Source organism: Vulpes lagopus, chromosome 16, assembly GCF_018345385.1.
Source record: "Vulpes lagopus strain Blue_001 chromosome 16, ASM1834538v1, whole genome shotgun sequence".
NCBI lineage: Eukaryota > Metazoa > Chordata > Mammalia > Carnivora > Canidae > Vulpes > Vulpes lagopus.
Window position 1 is genome coordinate 45,914,404 of NC_054839.1, and position 15,632 is coordinate 45,930,035.

At 37.1% G+C, this 15,632-nt stretch overlaps 1 protein-coding gene across 2 annotated transcripts in view; it reads left to right on the forward strand.

Annotated features, from left to right (window-relative positions):
* The window catches only part of DIAPH3 (diaphanous related formin 3), a 496,533-nt gene that overhangs the window by 284,160 nt on the left and 196,741 nt on the right, over positions 1-15,632 (forward strand). For both annotated transcript variants that reach the window (XM_041731170.1, XM_041731169.1), the window contains one exon: positions 199-328. In XM_041731170.1, the coding sequence (XP_041587104.1) occupies positions 199-328 (130 nt within the window). The remainder of the gene's footprint in view (positions 1-198; positions 329-15,632) is intronic.

Below are 15,632 nucleotides of genomic sequence, written 5' to 3' on the forward strand. Positions count from 1 at the left end.
ACAAATGCTAATGACTTGAAACAACAATACTTAGAGAGTAGCTTTTCAAGTATTTAAGCATTTGCAATTCAAAAATAGAATTAACTAATTTTACAATTCATTTACTTCTTACCTACAAAATACAATATTAACATTATGTAAGTAGACATATTATCAAAATATTTTTAACTGTTTTTTTCTCCCTCTCATCTTGTCTAGCTAAAGGACACGAAATCAGCAGATCAGAAAACAACACTACTTCATTTTCTTGTGGAAGTATGTGAAGAAAAGTATCCTGATATCCTGAATTTTGTGGATGATTTGGAACATTTAGACAAAGCTAGTAAAGGTTTGTGCTTTTATAGAAAACATTTTATTGTGCTGGGTCTTCAGTTAGTACATAAAGACAGAAAATAATACCTTTTATTTGAACATACTTGATACTTTGCCACAGTGTTTTCATACTGAATCTGTCATTCTAAAAGCAGAATGTTGTAGGACATTTATTTTATGAGTTGTCATTATTGGAACTCTGAATTTAATTTTTTTATTACATAACAAGGCCCTGAATTTAAAATATAAAAATATGCTGTTGTGTAATTTAAACCTTATCGACACCTACCAGCCCTACCCCCTGCTGCTCAGCTGCTTCCACAGTAGTCATGGTGATGCTCTCTTGATTCAGTATCCTTCACTTGGGGGCTATCATTGTGTCTGGGCCACGCCCCAGTAATCAATGTCCCCACTTAGCCTGAGTTCTAAATCTATCTCTACCCACACCAAAGTTAGAGACTGCATCCTTTGTCCTAGTAGAGCCTAAAGTGCCAGAAATTCCATTCAGCCCTTTATAATGCCCAGATATCTAATCTTCTGGTTCCTACTGGATTTAGATCAGGTTGCAAAGGGTCATGATAGGTAGGACCTGTTATTAATAGCTCGTTATGAATATAATTTAAATGCAATTTTTGACCACTTGAAGAATCCAATTTTTATATATCGATTCAATGGAAAAAATTTTATTTGTTCCAACAACCAATTTATGAATACATGAATATATGCATGCATGCATACATGCATGCATCTTGGAAGACAACTCATTTGAAGTGGTGAGCTCTCTGTATTGTCATCGTGTTGAAAACTGGTCATTAGAAATGTCAGGCTATTTTTGTGATGTTTATTGTCTTAAAATTGGAATTTGTCAACTTAAGAGCACTTCCCCTCACCCCCATATTTTAGTGAATATTCATTCTTTAAAAAAGTCACCTTTGTCATTTTCTACTCCCTTTTTAAGTTGTTTCTTCTGTAAGATGGGGATTGCAGCACTCTATCTGCAGAGTGGCATTGTGGTTGGATGAGATGGTCTTTGACACTTTTTCCTGAGATGTATGTTTCTTCGAAGTATGTATCTCATACAGCCAGCTGAGGTGGGGGTGGTGGGTAGTTAGAAATACTTAGTCTGAATGTTTAAGACCAAAAATAAGCTTTATACTCTATGCTCCTGCATGCTTAATGTTGTAATGATGTTGGGATTACTTACTTTGCCCTTGTGCTACCTAACTTAGAATGTCCTAGGAATAAGAATATAGTGACCATACATATGGGTGTGAGTGTTTTAATGGAATTTAAAAAAAGGGAAAATAATTAAATTATTTTCTTAAACAATGAGGTAGGGCAAAAGTACATGAGGGGGGCAGCATTAAAAATAACTCAGTGATACTCAAAATAGCTTTTAAGTGATTGATTCTTTAATTCAGGGAAGGTAACTTCTCTAAAATGAGATTTTGGAAATTTTGGATTAAAATTTAAGTAAACAGGCCAAAAGAGAATTGAAAGTGATGAATGGTAAGCATGATAAGTAAAAGAATAGTAGATGAAAAAGTTACACTTAATACCTTGAAATATAGAGAAAGCTCTTTTTCTGGAGAAAAGATAGCAGAGTAGAGTGATAGCTTATATCAACATTAGGTCTTTGGGAAGAATTAAATATATGCGAGCATTTTATGATCATGACACTTTGCATTCTTTGACCACTTCACCATTGTTTCCTCCTGGTTCTAAAACTGAGCAGTAAGCTGGAACATACTTCTTTTCAGATGTATGTTTTAGTATAGGATTTATTTTCCAGCAGTTTTGCTCTAAATTAAGTTTTTAGAATATCATTTATCTATTTTGACTCACTTGATTGTACTAAAATTCTGTATAAGTATTTCATTATTTTGCCTTTGAAAACAAACTTTAATAAGGGCTTGTAGAGTTGTAACTTGGTAATTAGGTACTTCTGTTTGTTTTCTTTTTTAATGTTTCTGTCGGGGGCATCTAGGGCTTTGGAGGTTTTTCATTTCCATCTGTTATAGCGGAGGCATGCATATGTGTATAGGTCAGCAGATAACATGAACGTGTTTCGCCGGCAGCAATCAACTAGATATTTGAAAGAGAAAAGCCATCACTGAGATGTAGCAGATATAGAGGGATATAGATTTTTTTATATAGTATAAGTGGTTATTGAGTATAATTTCTTCATGTGATTATATTATCCTATTAATGAGTGAGATTTTAGAGGAATGAGTATAATAGTTTTCTATGAAATAAGTCTGAGTTTGCTTTGGAAAATTTCAGTGGCTTTATATTATATATCATCATTTAAAAGTTTCCATATTTGAAGTCTCCTCAGTGAGCTATCACATGAATTAAAAAGTACCTTTGTTTTTGAGACATAACAAAATCCTGGCCATTAAGTCCTCGTGGATCAGCAGGGGGATCTTTCAATGCAACTAATGAGCTTACCCGTATGACAATTTTCAAAAATCTACTTCATTAAGGCTGTTTCTTTTCTAAGAGATAATGGCTTACAGCTTTTCTGTTGTATTTCAGTGAAAATATTTTGGGTCATTATTGTATTTCTATATACCGTTGCAATATTTCTTCCTTTTTTTTTTTTCCTGGTCTTTTAAGGGTTGAATACATTGTTCTCTTGTCTAAACAGTTGAAGTTAATGGACTCTAATCTGTGAAGGTTTTATTGATTATTTCACATTAACCTGCTTCATTATTAACTTGGAATGGTATTTTATTAATGAGTAGAAAATATGACAAAACTCTGGGGATTTGGGGGAGCATATTAAAGTAAAACCAATATAAGTTTATAAGTGTGACCTTGTTCAGCCCTGTCTCTTTTAGGGTCATCGTATCTCTGCTGTATATTTATTTCTCTTCTTGCCTAGATAGTCTGAATTCTAGGAATGCCATGCAAGTCCAGTCTGTTACTCATCTCTTCATTTGATAAGCATGTGTTGTTTGATAACTCAGTGTCCCCTGACACTGTGCCCTTGTCTTGTCGCTGGTCCAAGGTTTGGTTCCTGCATTATGGTGCAACCCAGGTGACCATACTGGCATGTCCTCACTGGCTCCTCTTGCATCCTTAGGATCCTTTACTTCCTCCTCCTCTTCGATTCAGTCTCTTAGTATTGCCAAGTGTTATCAGACTAATCCTGAGCCCTTCTTTTCCTTTCTCCCATTAACTCCTTAGGTGATCTCTTCAGTTTCCAAGGGCTTAAATACTGTCATTCCATTAATGACTTACAAATCAGCACCCCAGTCTGCCCTGCTAAGCTCCCCATGTGCATACCCAGCAGGGTCTTTGCCATCTCCAGCAACACCACAACCCAGAGACCATACTACACCCCTAAAGCATGGCTCTTAATTCCTCTCCTTCCTGTAACCTCTCCTCCCCAAATTTTACTTACTTGAGAAAATCCTTCTTAGCACCCTTTCTTTTGATTTCCTTCTTCTCATTCACCTGGTCCCTTTCCAGCCTTCACGTCACCTAGAGCCCTGTGGTAAGTTCTAAGTTAGATCTATGGCAAGTGGCGGCTGCAGCCTAGAATGTTGCCTCATTGCCTCCTTCAGCAGGCAGCTTAGTGTAAATGTCACCTTCCCTCTGGTGCTTTTTCCTGGCCATTCTGAGGAGCCTTACCTAAGCTACGGTGTGCTCTACTTTTTCCTTCAAGATAGATTCATGTTTTCCAAAAAATCTGAGACCTCTCTAAGAACTCAGAGTCCAGGTTAGAGACTATTCCTGGAAGTACTGAAAGGGCTGCCAGAGAAACAGCTGCCTTCCTTGTATTGTCAGAGTGGATTTAATGTTTCCCCATTTCTGATGTTTTTCACTTTTTTCCATTTCCACATGGTTGGCTTTCAGGAGCATTCTTTGATATCCTACATTTGATATTTGTCCTCTCCATTTTATTGACTTCTCTGCTTTTAAGATGATTTGTTTGCTTTTAGCTAGTAACTCCTTGATCTGACCCAAATATTTGTCTACTCAAATACATCACCAATTCCAGTGCCTTGTGACTTTCCAACATTTGATGATAAATGGCTTACTAAATACCAAATGTTTATCTTTTATTCACCTACTGTGAGCACTTAGAATGCTTCATTTCCAGGTGGCTGCCACCTGGAAATGCGTAGTGTTTGAAAATTCAAATTCATCTGCTGTAACAAGCAAAAAGCATTTTCAAAGGCTCCCATTAACCTTCTTATACTATATGCTTCTAAAAATGCCAATTAAAATGTATTAGTTTGATGTATATATTTTCAATATTCAGGATTAATTAATTCAATTGCATTTTGTACATTAAGTATATACTGTAAATACATAAAAATACTTGTGCAATAGACTTAATAACATAAATAACATTATGTTACTTGAAACCGTTATATCAGGGAAGTCATAGGTTGGGGCCTCAAAATTTTGTGAGATAAATAATTCATCTGGTATTTCAGGTCAGTTGTAGGATATTAGAGTTTTATGAAAATACTCATTTGTGTGCATTTTCATCAATATAGTGAAATAATTTAAAAGAATAAAGTGGGGGGCGTTTATAATAAAATAATTTAGAGAAGACAGCCACATAGACTATCACTTTAATTAAATTGTCAAGAAAGAACACAAAAGTATATTCTGGTAGAAGCTGAATTCTTCTTTGTGTCCAAGCCTTTTCCTATGTGGATTCTTAATCCTTAGTCTCTCAGATTGTGATTGAATGTGGAGGTAGGTGTTTAAAGCGGCGATTAAGTAAAATGAGGCTCTTAGGGTAGAACATAATCCAGTGTGAACTGTATCCTTATAAGGAGAGGAAATTTGGACAGATAGACACCAGGGATTCACACGTACACAGACTGACAATGTGAGGACTGAGCAAGAAGGTGGCCATCTGCAAGCCAAGGAAAGAGACTTCAGAAGAAACCAAATCTACTGACACTTTGATCTTAGACTTCAGAACTATGAGAAAATAAGTTTCTGTTGTTTAAGCCACCCAGTCCATGACATTTGTGATGCAGCCCTGGCAAACTAATAGAATACCCTAAGGCACTTCTCTTGCTTAGAGTTTCTTTCTTTTTTTTTTTTCTTCTAAAGATTTTATTTATTTATTTATTTATTTATTTATTTATTTATTTATTTATTTATTTATTTATTTATAAGAGACAGAGAGAGAGACAGACAGACAGAGATAGGCAGATGGAGAAGCAGGCTCCATGCAGGGAGCCCGACATGGGACTCCTGGATCAAGCCCTGGGCTGAAGATGGTTCTAAACCGCTGAGCCATCCGGGCCCCCCTGCTTAGAGTGTCTTTTACAGTAGAATAGAGTACGTATGTGGAATGATTTTTTTTACTTGATCAGATTACTTAAAGAAATAGTTAAAGACCTGCTGTGTTAGGTGTTCACTAGTAATCAAGTTTGGGATATCAAAGGTTCTTGTACAAACCATGAATTATCACATGACTTTATGTAATTACAAGTATGCCTCAATTCCTTTTTTGAATAGACCTAACATAAATTAGTACATGTATAAGGAAATATTGAGGCAATCTAAATAAATATATTCATGAGTATTCACATTTAATTTCAGGGTTAGATCTATGGTATCTCCTAGATTTTATTTTTGGAATGAGTTTGTTTATACTGGTATATTAAGTCTTTGTTCTATTTTGCCTTTTTTTTTTTTTACTTGCTGTATCCCTCTGTATATTTCTTTACCACCTACCTCTCTTTTGCTACTTTAATAGTTGTAATTTTATTATAAGCAAGTAGTCAATAAAGGCTAGTAACATTCTGAATTATCTTTTGACTCTTTTCTGAAAGGGAGGTGTGGATGGATGGTTGTACCTTTTTTTACATTATCCTATAGAAATAGTGAAAACAGGGTACCTGGGTGGCTCAGTGGTTAAACGTCTGCCTTTGGCTCAGGTCGTGATTCTTGGGTCCTGGGATCAAGTCCTACATTGGGCTCCCCTTGAAGAGCCTCTCTCTCCCTCTTCCTATGTCTCTGTCTCTGTGTGTGTGTGTGTCTGTCATGAATAAATAAATGAAATCTTAATTAATTAAAGTTTATATTGTAGACTTGCACATAAGGTTGTATTGCATGGTTTCTCTGTGCAAATATAAACTAATTTGAAAAGCAGCATAATGGAATGTAGAAAGACCATTGCCAAAGTCCCCAGAAGGATTAAGGATTCTCTAGACTGACATTGAAGAACACTAGGCGTGAAGGAACTATACTTCCAGCTAAAGATTGCTTTTTGAGATACTGAGCTGAGAACATTTCCTGAATCGGCTGCTGCTGGGGCTGATAGATGATGATGAAGAAGAAAAACACATCAGGAAGACCCCTCTCTATCTTTTTAGAGGTTAGCAGACTGAAAATGGCATCAATACAGCATTAATCTTTTCAAGAAACTAACAGTTTACAGTGTTTGCAGATTTGGGGCCAGCTGCAGATTTGAAATAGCTACTGGAACAATTCTATCAGTGTCACCCGTGAGCCCTAGCTAACATCAAGTAACAGTACGTCAAGTAATAGGGCAGGATCAACAGTGACAACCAAGGTCTTAGAGTTCTCTTAGCCGGCTGACTGCAAAGCCATCTAAGTTTACTGCGTCTCAGTTTTGTAATAGGAAGTTGAAAATTATAAACAAGGTGGATGAAAGAAAATTTCAGAATGAGAGCTTTCTGAAGGATAGCTTCACATAACAAATCTGTACACTCTGAAGAAGCCTAAGCAGTGGATGGAACTAACTCCCTCACCGCAATCTGCTGAATGTCACTGCTCACTAGGTTGACAGGTAGCCAGCTGGTTGAAGAGGCATGGGGTGGCTCAGCTGCTGCAGGTAAAACTGCCAACTGCTCCCCAGAAACCAGGCTGTACACAGCTTGCAAAGTCTTGAAATAATAGTTGTGTTAGTTTCGTTGGGCTGCCATAACCGATTACCACCCGCTAGGTTCCTTTAAACAGTAGAAATGTAGGAATTTGTTCTCTAATTATTCAGAAGTACAGAAGTCTGAAATCAAAGTGTTGGTAGGATGAGTTCTTTCTGGAAGCCTCTCAAGGAGGAGGCATCTCATGCCTCTCTCTTAGCTTCTTCTGGTAGCTGCTAGCAATCCTTGATAGTATCTTCTCCTCCATGTCTCTCTCACCTTTCTTTGTAAAGATACTGGTCATTTGATTTAAGCCTCACCCTAAATCCAGGGTGATTTCATTTCGAGATCTTAAACTGCTTCCTTGTGCAAAGATCCTATTTCCAAATAAGTCACGTGCTGACGTGCTTTGTGGCCATGGATTTGGAGGTGAGAGGGAGGCTGATTAATTCCCTCTAGTCATCCTTGTTCTCACTCCCATAACTGCATGGAAATTAGCACCATCTGAGTGTCATGAAATGGTGAAGTGTAGTCACACAGATAGACATATATATGGAAAGCATTTAGCATTATGTTGTGAAATGTTTGGTTGTTTAAGGGTTATTGTTGATGAGCTTATGAAATACTCTTTTCTTTCATCGTTACATGCATTACATGCAAATACTAAAGCAGTTAAAACAAATCCATGGGACACCTGGGTGGCTCAGTGGTTGAACGTCTGCCTTTGGCTCAGGGTGTGATCCTGGAATCCCGGGATAGAGTCCCACATCAGGCTTCCTGTAAGGAGCCTGCTTCTCCCTCTGCCTATGTCTCTGCCTCTCTCTCTCTCTCTCTCTGTCTCTCATGAATAAATAAATAAAATCTTAAAAAACAAAAAACAAAAAACTGAAATCCATTATATGCCTCTGAATTTAAGGAATTTTTACTAACAAGTAGTGACAATTACAGTAACTCCAATAAATCATTTCAGTGGGCAAAATAAAAATGTGATCCCTAGTAGATCATGGGGGTATTATATTATGGGGGAAGCTGTTGTAGTCACAAACTCTCAATTTAGATGATTGGGAATCAAACCCCAGCTCTGCCCATTGCTAGAAGTAAAACCTTGGATGAGTTCCTTGTCCCCACTGGGTCTCAATGTTCTTACCTGTAAAATAGGGATAATAGCTGAACTTAATTCAGAAATTTGTTGTGAGTTTATAGGTTAATATGTGTAGATCATTATAAAGCTTGAATCGCATACTATAAGAACTATATAAATATTTTCTATATTTGCTATAGTTGTAGCTGTTACTTTTCAGTGATTATTTCTTGTTGACACATCTGCTTATTCTATCATTAATGATGCAGATAAACATGAGTCTCTGTGAATAATATAATTACATAATTTTAACATGTATTCTCAATAGTTACTTGAACAGATTCCAACTGTGTCTTGCCTGAAACTTATGCAAGCTTTACAGTTTCTTAGATCTATGTTATTGAAAAATTTATTTACCTTTCTAAAAATTAAAGACTGATATACATGTAGGAAACTGTACAGATCATTAATGTGCAACACAATGCATTTTCACCAGTTGAGCAGAGTAGCAAAGGGAATGGAATTTGGAAAATGAGTTCAATTTTCCTTCAGCCTGAGTCACTATTTTTATTTCCTGTTTTGAACTTTGATAATAAGATTTCTTTTGAAAGAGAGCTTCTACTATTAAAAAGCTATATAAAAAGTGGCTAGGGTCCAGCAACTCTTCAACAATTTGGAGCAGATTTTTTTCTGTAAGTGTTTGCATATTATTAAAAAAAAAAACCAAATTTACCAGCCTGGAATTGTTAAGGAATTAGTTACTTGGAAATGTTTTCCATTTCCATGTGAAAATATGAAATATGAGCTAACACTTAAGATAAATGATATGTGATAGAAACATTGAAAAAGATATTTACCTTCATAGAAAAACCTAAAGAAGATATGTTCTCAATAATCTTCCCCTCTGCTCTCAGCAGAGGTCATCTTCAAGTATAGATTTAAAATTGATCAGCAGTGAGGCTCTTTTGTCAGTAAACATGTGTATCACTATTAGGACAGTTTCTCAGCAGCTGTCTGTCAAACTATGTATTTTAAGGAAAAAAAGTACTAGTGTTCATTAATAGTTTGGGATATGTTTTGAGCCCATAAGGAAAGAAATCTTTCCAAACAGTTTATTAAATTCTCACTGTACAAACAATGTGCTAGGCACTTGTGTTAGTAAGGATCAGACTTGACTTTGACAGGTTAAAAAAAAAAAAGAAACAATGACTTAAAGAAGATTGATTCATTCATTATTTTAAGAGCCATTTAAGAGCCACAGTGAGTGCCTCTTCTGTCCAGGCACAATTTAGGATACTGTATAGAGCCATGAGGACATAAGAAATGTATCTGCCCTTTTGAAGTTTACATTTTATGGGATGTATGCCAAAGGAAGAAGCCCATATATATTATGAAGGATGGTTAGCTCTGGAGTTCCAGGACAGGGTTTTGGTTTTGTTTTGTTTTGTTTCACAATCAAGGTCACGTGGTCAGAGGACACCCCATAGAGAAGGTGGTCTTTGTGAAAAATGGTGAAGAAAGTGTGAGGGAGGAGGCAATGCAATTTGGGTGTCTGAGAGAAGCACTCTAGGCAGAGAGAAGAGCAATGTTTAAGTCCCAGGATATAGAAGTGAGACTGGAACAGAGGGAGGGAGGGCAGGTGAGGAGATAAGGTCAGAAAAGTAGTAGCAGGTTCTATAGGACAGATTCACCATTATACAGATTTTGACTTTACTCTGAGATGGGATGCCATTAGAAAGGTTTCGAGTAGAAGACTTGCATCTGACGTTTATTTTTAAAGGATTGTTTTGACTGCTGTGCTGGGGAAAAAATACAGAAGTACAAGGGCAGAAGCAGTGAAACCACTCAGATGCTGTAATAATCATCCAGGGAAGAAAGCATGTTGGCTAAGGCCAGGAGATAGCAACAGTGGTGGCAAGTATTCACGTTTTGAAGGTAGAACCAATAGTAGTGGGCGTGTTGGGTATGAGAGAAAGAGGAGTCACAACACCAATCATTTACTGAGATGTAGAAGCAGATTCAAGGAGGAAGATATGTTCCAATCTGAAAATGTGAGTTTAAGATGCCTATGAAATATTAAGGAAAGATATTTAACAGACAGTTGGAGTTTAGGGGAAAGATACAGGCAGAAAAAAAAATTTGCAATTCTTCAGGTCTAGAGATACACAGTCCAGGATTTGATATGTTCCCTCATAGTCATATGTGAAAATTTGTCTTATAATTTGCACAACATCCAGTCTGTACTTAATATTTAACCATGGGCCACAGTAAAAGTGGTGACATCTCCCACACGCATGCACACAAAACCATTATCCTGAGGGGACATTTTGAATATCGTGACAAAGTTCTCTCTGATGGACCTCTTTTGTGTAATATTTACAGTGTACTTGAACATCTTATTTGGAGAAGGAATTTTCAGATTTTTAGAGGTAAACATAGTGTGTTAACTAGGTTTGTATGTACCACTGCTACTGGTTTCTAAAAAGCTGATTTACCTTAACACCCTCTTCATAGTTGTAGAGGACAAGGCTGTAGAAGCCAAGGCTGAACTGACCTGAGGGAGACCTTCCACTGGGCTGCGTTACCCTTACTCTGCTTGTCTCCCACCTTACCTCCTTCCAGGTGCCATAGCAGATGTAGGCTATTCCTTTGCAGCATGATGTATTAAAAAAAAATAATAACCACATTATTTAAAAAATAAAAACTCTCATTGCATATAATACAGTTAATTAGGGAATGCAAGTTAGGACAATTTATTTAATATAAGGGGTCCCATTAAGAATTAGAACAATGGAATGGCAGAAAAGCTGAGCAGAGGAAAGCCAGTGCTTGGTGAGGACAACTGGCCCCTCGTTTCCCACTACTTTCAATTTACCTTTGCCTGTTATGAACCAAGCTGCAATTCATTTTGAGCTTGTGCGTTTCTGTCCTCTTGCTTCAGTTCTATACTTTTTCAAAATAATAATGGGTTTCATAATGCGCTTCTAGGACTTAGATTTTGTTATAAGCCTACTTGATGTTGAGGTTTTTAAAATGCTACTGAGATCTTCTCCATTTTGTCCATCTACTTTGCTGTTTTCTTTAAACTTGCATTTATAAAACGTTCTTAGAGTTCTATAAAATACCTTTATTTGGTTGGAAGCCTGAAATGCTATAATGCCTAGTTTGTTGCCCTTGCAAAATAACTGTTTGTGAGCACAGGAAAGTTCATTTAGGTTGCGTGTCTGAATTGTTTTAAGGTAATGTTGTTAGGGAAGCATCCTTTAAATCAATTTCCCTAGACTGTTCCATGATATGTAAGGATGAATATGACACTTCTTAGTAAGCTTGTTATAAAATAATAACCAGCACCTTCAGGAGATAGCCACAGAGGATTGTTACTTAACTGCAAAAATTACTTAAATGTATGTACTTTCTACTCTCTTTCTTAAAAATCTTAGTAGATGGTGGTGGAGGCCATCGCATTACAGAAAGCCTATATTCATGATTACTTTAAAGTTAAATATTTATGCTTGTGACTTTTAACTTTTATACTTAACACCTCTAATGCATAATTATCGTAATGACAAGGCACTTGAAGACAAATCTGTGTGTTGAATTTTAAGATTTTAGATATGTACTCTATTAACCTCAAGAGGTTAAAGCTAAATCCAAAATCCATTCCTTCAGCAAATATTTGAGTGTCTGCAGTATGTTATGTAACTGAAGATACAAAGATAAATAAAATATGGTATCTTCCCTCGAGGAATTCCTAGTCATTTGGGAGAGGAAGACAACACACAAAGATAAAAGTAATGGAGTATAGTCATTGCAAAGATAGAGATGATTACCAGGTGTGATGAGTGGGGAAGGCACCTCACTAGGGGGCTAGCCAGAGATTTTGACTCTTGTTATCATGTATGAGTAGGAGTGATGGAGGGGTATATTGGACAAGGCACATAGACGTATTTTTTCCAGCGTCAGTACCTACAGAGTGTGTGAAAAGGAGTGGGGAGAGGGAACTAGGAGGAAGATGTTGCTCTGAGAATAAAGTGTAGCAAAATGCGAAATAGTCAAGCCAGATTGTGGGTGGAGCTCCAACGTTGTCATGAGAGTGGTTTCCTAGCTGGCTTTTAGCAGAGAAAGGGCATCTTTAAATTCGTGTTTGTCTGAAAACTCCTCTACAGTGTGGAGGAGGCACTGAAGAAAAAAAAGGAGACCAGAGATCAGAGAAGAGATTAGGATCCTGATGACTTGAATGGTGCTCCAGTGAGCAAGAACTTAAGTAGCAGGCAAGAAATTAAGAACTGTTTGCCAAGTAAAATGGCTGTGATGTTGTGATTGGATCTGAGGGCTGCGAGGAGAGGGAAGAGTAAAAGCTAGCAATTTTCTACCACAGGAAACACAATTCAGGGTTCTGTTGCCCACCGGGATGTGGAAATTACAGATGGACAGTTGCCTGGGGGCAGACATACCTAGCATCTGAGGTGACAGAGAGACTTCCCATCCGACTGAATATTAACTGAGGAAAACACAAAAGTGAAAATTGCCCTTAAAATAATCTAATCTATTTCATTTGATGCTAGCTATGTTTTGTTACTTCCAAATAATGGAAAGGAATGAAAAAAATAAGATTAATTTCTTGGTCAAGGAATGTGACAACGTGGAAAGATAAAATTCATACAGGTCACATACAAAGATATCAGTAAATTAACACTTCCTTGAGAGTGTACAATTTAAAACTTTGCTGTAGTTGAGATTTTTAAAACAAAAAATGCATATAATCACTGGCTTCAAAGAACTTGACACTTACAAACAGTGTTATTAAAATTATGTTTGAAGATGTATAAAGGAATTATCTGTGGAAATAGAATTGCTGAAAAAGAAAGACCCCAATGAAATTCCTCTGTATTCTTTGGTTTTACCCATTGGTTGGCCCAGGCATGGTTAGCCTAGAATTTGCTCACATACCTTCTCTCTTCCAAGTGTGCTTTGGTCCTTATTTTAAAAACCAGTGAAAGTTGGTCACTTAACACTTAAATCCTCTTAAGCATAATGTACAAATACTATAACCAGAGACCGATGATGAAGCATAAATAATGGCTTAGTGGGATTTGTAGAGTAGCTGCAAGAAGCGTTTTTGAAGACTACCTGCTTACTCTTTATAGCATCAACATGAAATGTTTGAATATACCCCAAATGGTCTTAATATTTTATTCTTGAAATTAGCAACTTTTCTTTTTAGACTGACTTCCACAACACTGTTCCTGGCCTGATGATGATGGTGATGATTCTTTTTACTTTGTCTTTGAGTCTACCATTACTTATTTCAGCCTTTAAACTTTTCATTTCTTATTGAGTGCTAAGAATCACACTTCATCATGTACTCTCTTAAAAAAATATCCTCCTCATCGTACGTTACAGCATTTGATCTTTTATGAAATGCCTATGAAGTAAAAGTAGGAGGTAGGATTCTTCCCATTTCACTGATGCGGAAACTAAACCAGTGAGAAATTGCTTCAAATCCTAATGATAGTAGAAGATAGTTTCTGACCCACTGGGTAACAAAGAGTTGGAAAAGGCTCACAGGATAATTTCATATGTGTTTTTTTCTTAAACCTTTCTCTCATCACCCTGGGAAGTGCTCATCACTCACAGGGATGGCTCTGTGTTCAATTACAAGCATTTGGCTCTTCAGGGGGCAGCCCAGGCTGTTAGACCCCTCTGAGCAACACAGCTCATGAATCAAAAATGTACTTGTTTTACACCTCCTCACAGGTACTGGAATTTTGCCTTCTTTCCAGACATGTACTTCTGTATATCCATGTGGCATATTTAAAAATATGTACTTGGTCATTTTCCAGGTTCCTGGTATAGAGCTTGTAAAACCTTTGGAATTTCTAAAGTGATAAAAGTGTATTTTGTATGCTAATGAGATGACCCAGGCAAATGAGGGGCGGGGAGGACCCTAGATAGCTCCAGGGTAAGGGCCTGGTCCCCAGAGGCAACAACATGTGATTGGAGGGTTAGAATTATCACCTACCCCCTGACATCCAGATTGGGGAAAGGGGCTGGAGATAGAGTTGAGTCACCAACGAATGTTTATTTATTTGATCAGTCATGCCTGTCACATGAAGTTTCAGTAACTCTGAAACAATTAGGCTAAGAAGCTTCTCTTTGGAGAACACATTGAGGTGCTAGGGTATACCCATAGAAACCATGGAAACTATACTACCTCCCCACCCCCATTTGTTTTATGCATAGCTTCCCTATGGCTGTTCCTGAATTGGATCCTTTATAATAAAACTGTAATAGCAGGGATGCCTGGGTGGCTCAGCGGTTGAGTGTCTGCCTTTGGCTCAGGGCATGATCCCAGAGTCACTGATCGAGTGCCACATCGGGCTCCCTGCATGGAGCCTGCTTCTCTCTCTGCCAGTGTCTCTGCCTCTCTCTGTGTGTGTCTCTCGTGGATAAATAAATAAAATCTTAAAAAAAAAAAAAACTGTAATAGCAGGTATAGTGTTTTCTTGAGTTCTGTAAAACATCAAATTGTGGAAAATAAGTGGGGAGAGGGGCATTGAAACCCCTGAATCTATAGCCAGTTAGTCAGAAGTGTGGGTTATGGGTGGTCCCTGGGTCTTGTGATTAGCTTCTGAAGTGAGGACGGTCTCATGAGGCAAAGGCCTTAAACTCCTGGAGTCTGCATTAATTAGAGGTAGTTAGTGTCAGAATTTAACTGGAAGATGACCCAAATGGTTTCAGAGAATCGGAGAACTGATAGCTGCTGGAATGATGTTTTAGGTGTCAGGAAAAAAAAAAAAAAAAAAAAAGAATCCAACTATATTCCCTCCCAGTGTTTGCCTTGTGTTTTTTTGTTACATTGGAGTCCCCTAGACTTTTATTCGTTGTTTCTTTAGGTATTTCCCAAATACGATGTGTATGTATAATAAATTGGATTAGTACATGAAAACATAGTATTTTAAGCATGTGGTTTTGTTCCATGGTGTATTAACACATTAAGTTGAAATGTTCACTTAAAAAATATGGTAGCATATCTATCTGCCACCCAGCCATCCGTCCAGAATGCTTACATCTAGTCCCCTGGGTTTGGCCATATGTGGATTACTTGTGACTGCACCAGGCAAGATTATACAAAAAGACAGTCATTGTGTGAAAGCCACATCTGTACGTAAATATTGTTACCAACAGATAGGTGGCAGTTGTAAAAATAAAATCTCTGTAGAGCAAAATTGTTAAAAATGAAGTCTGGAATGGAATTGCCTGAGTTCAAATTCTGACGTTACTTCTTTTAGTTGTTTGACTTTTCCTTACTGAACTCTAGTTTTGTTATCTGTAAAATGGGATAATAGCAATATCTATTTTTGTGATTATCT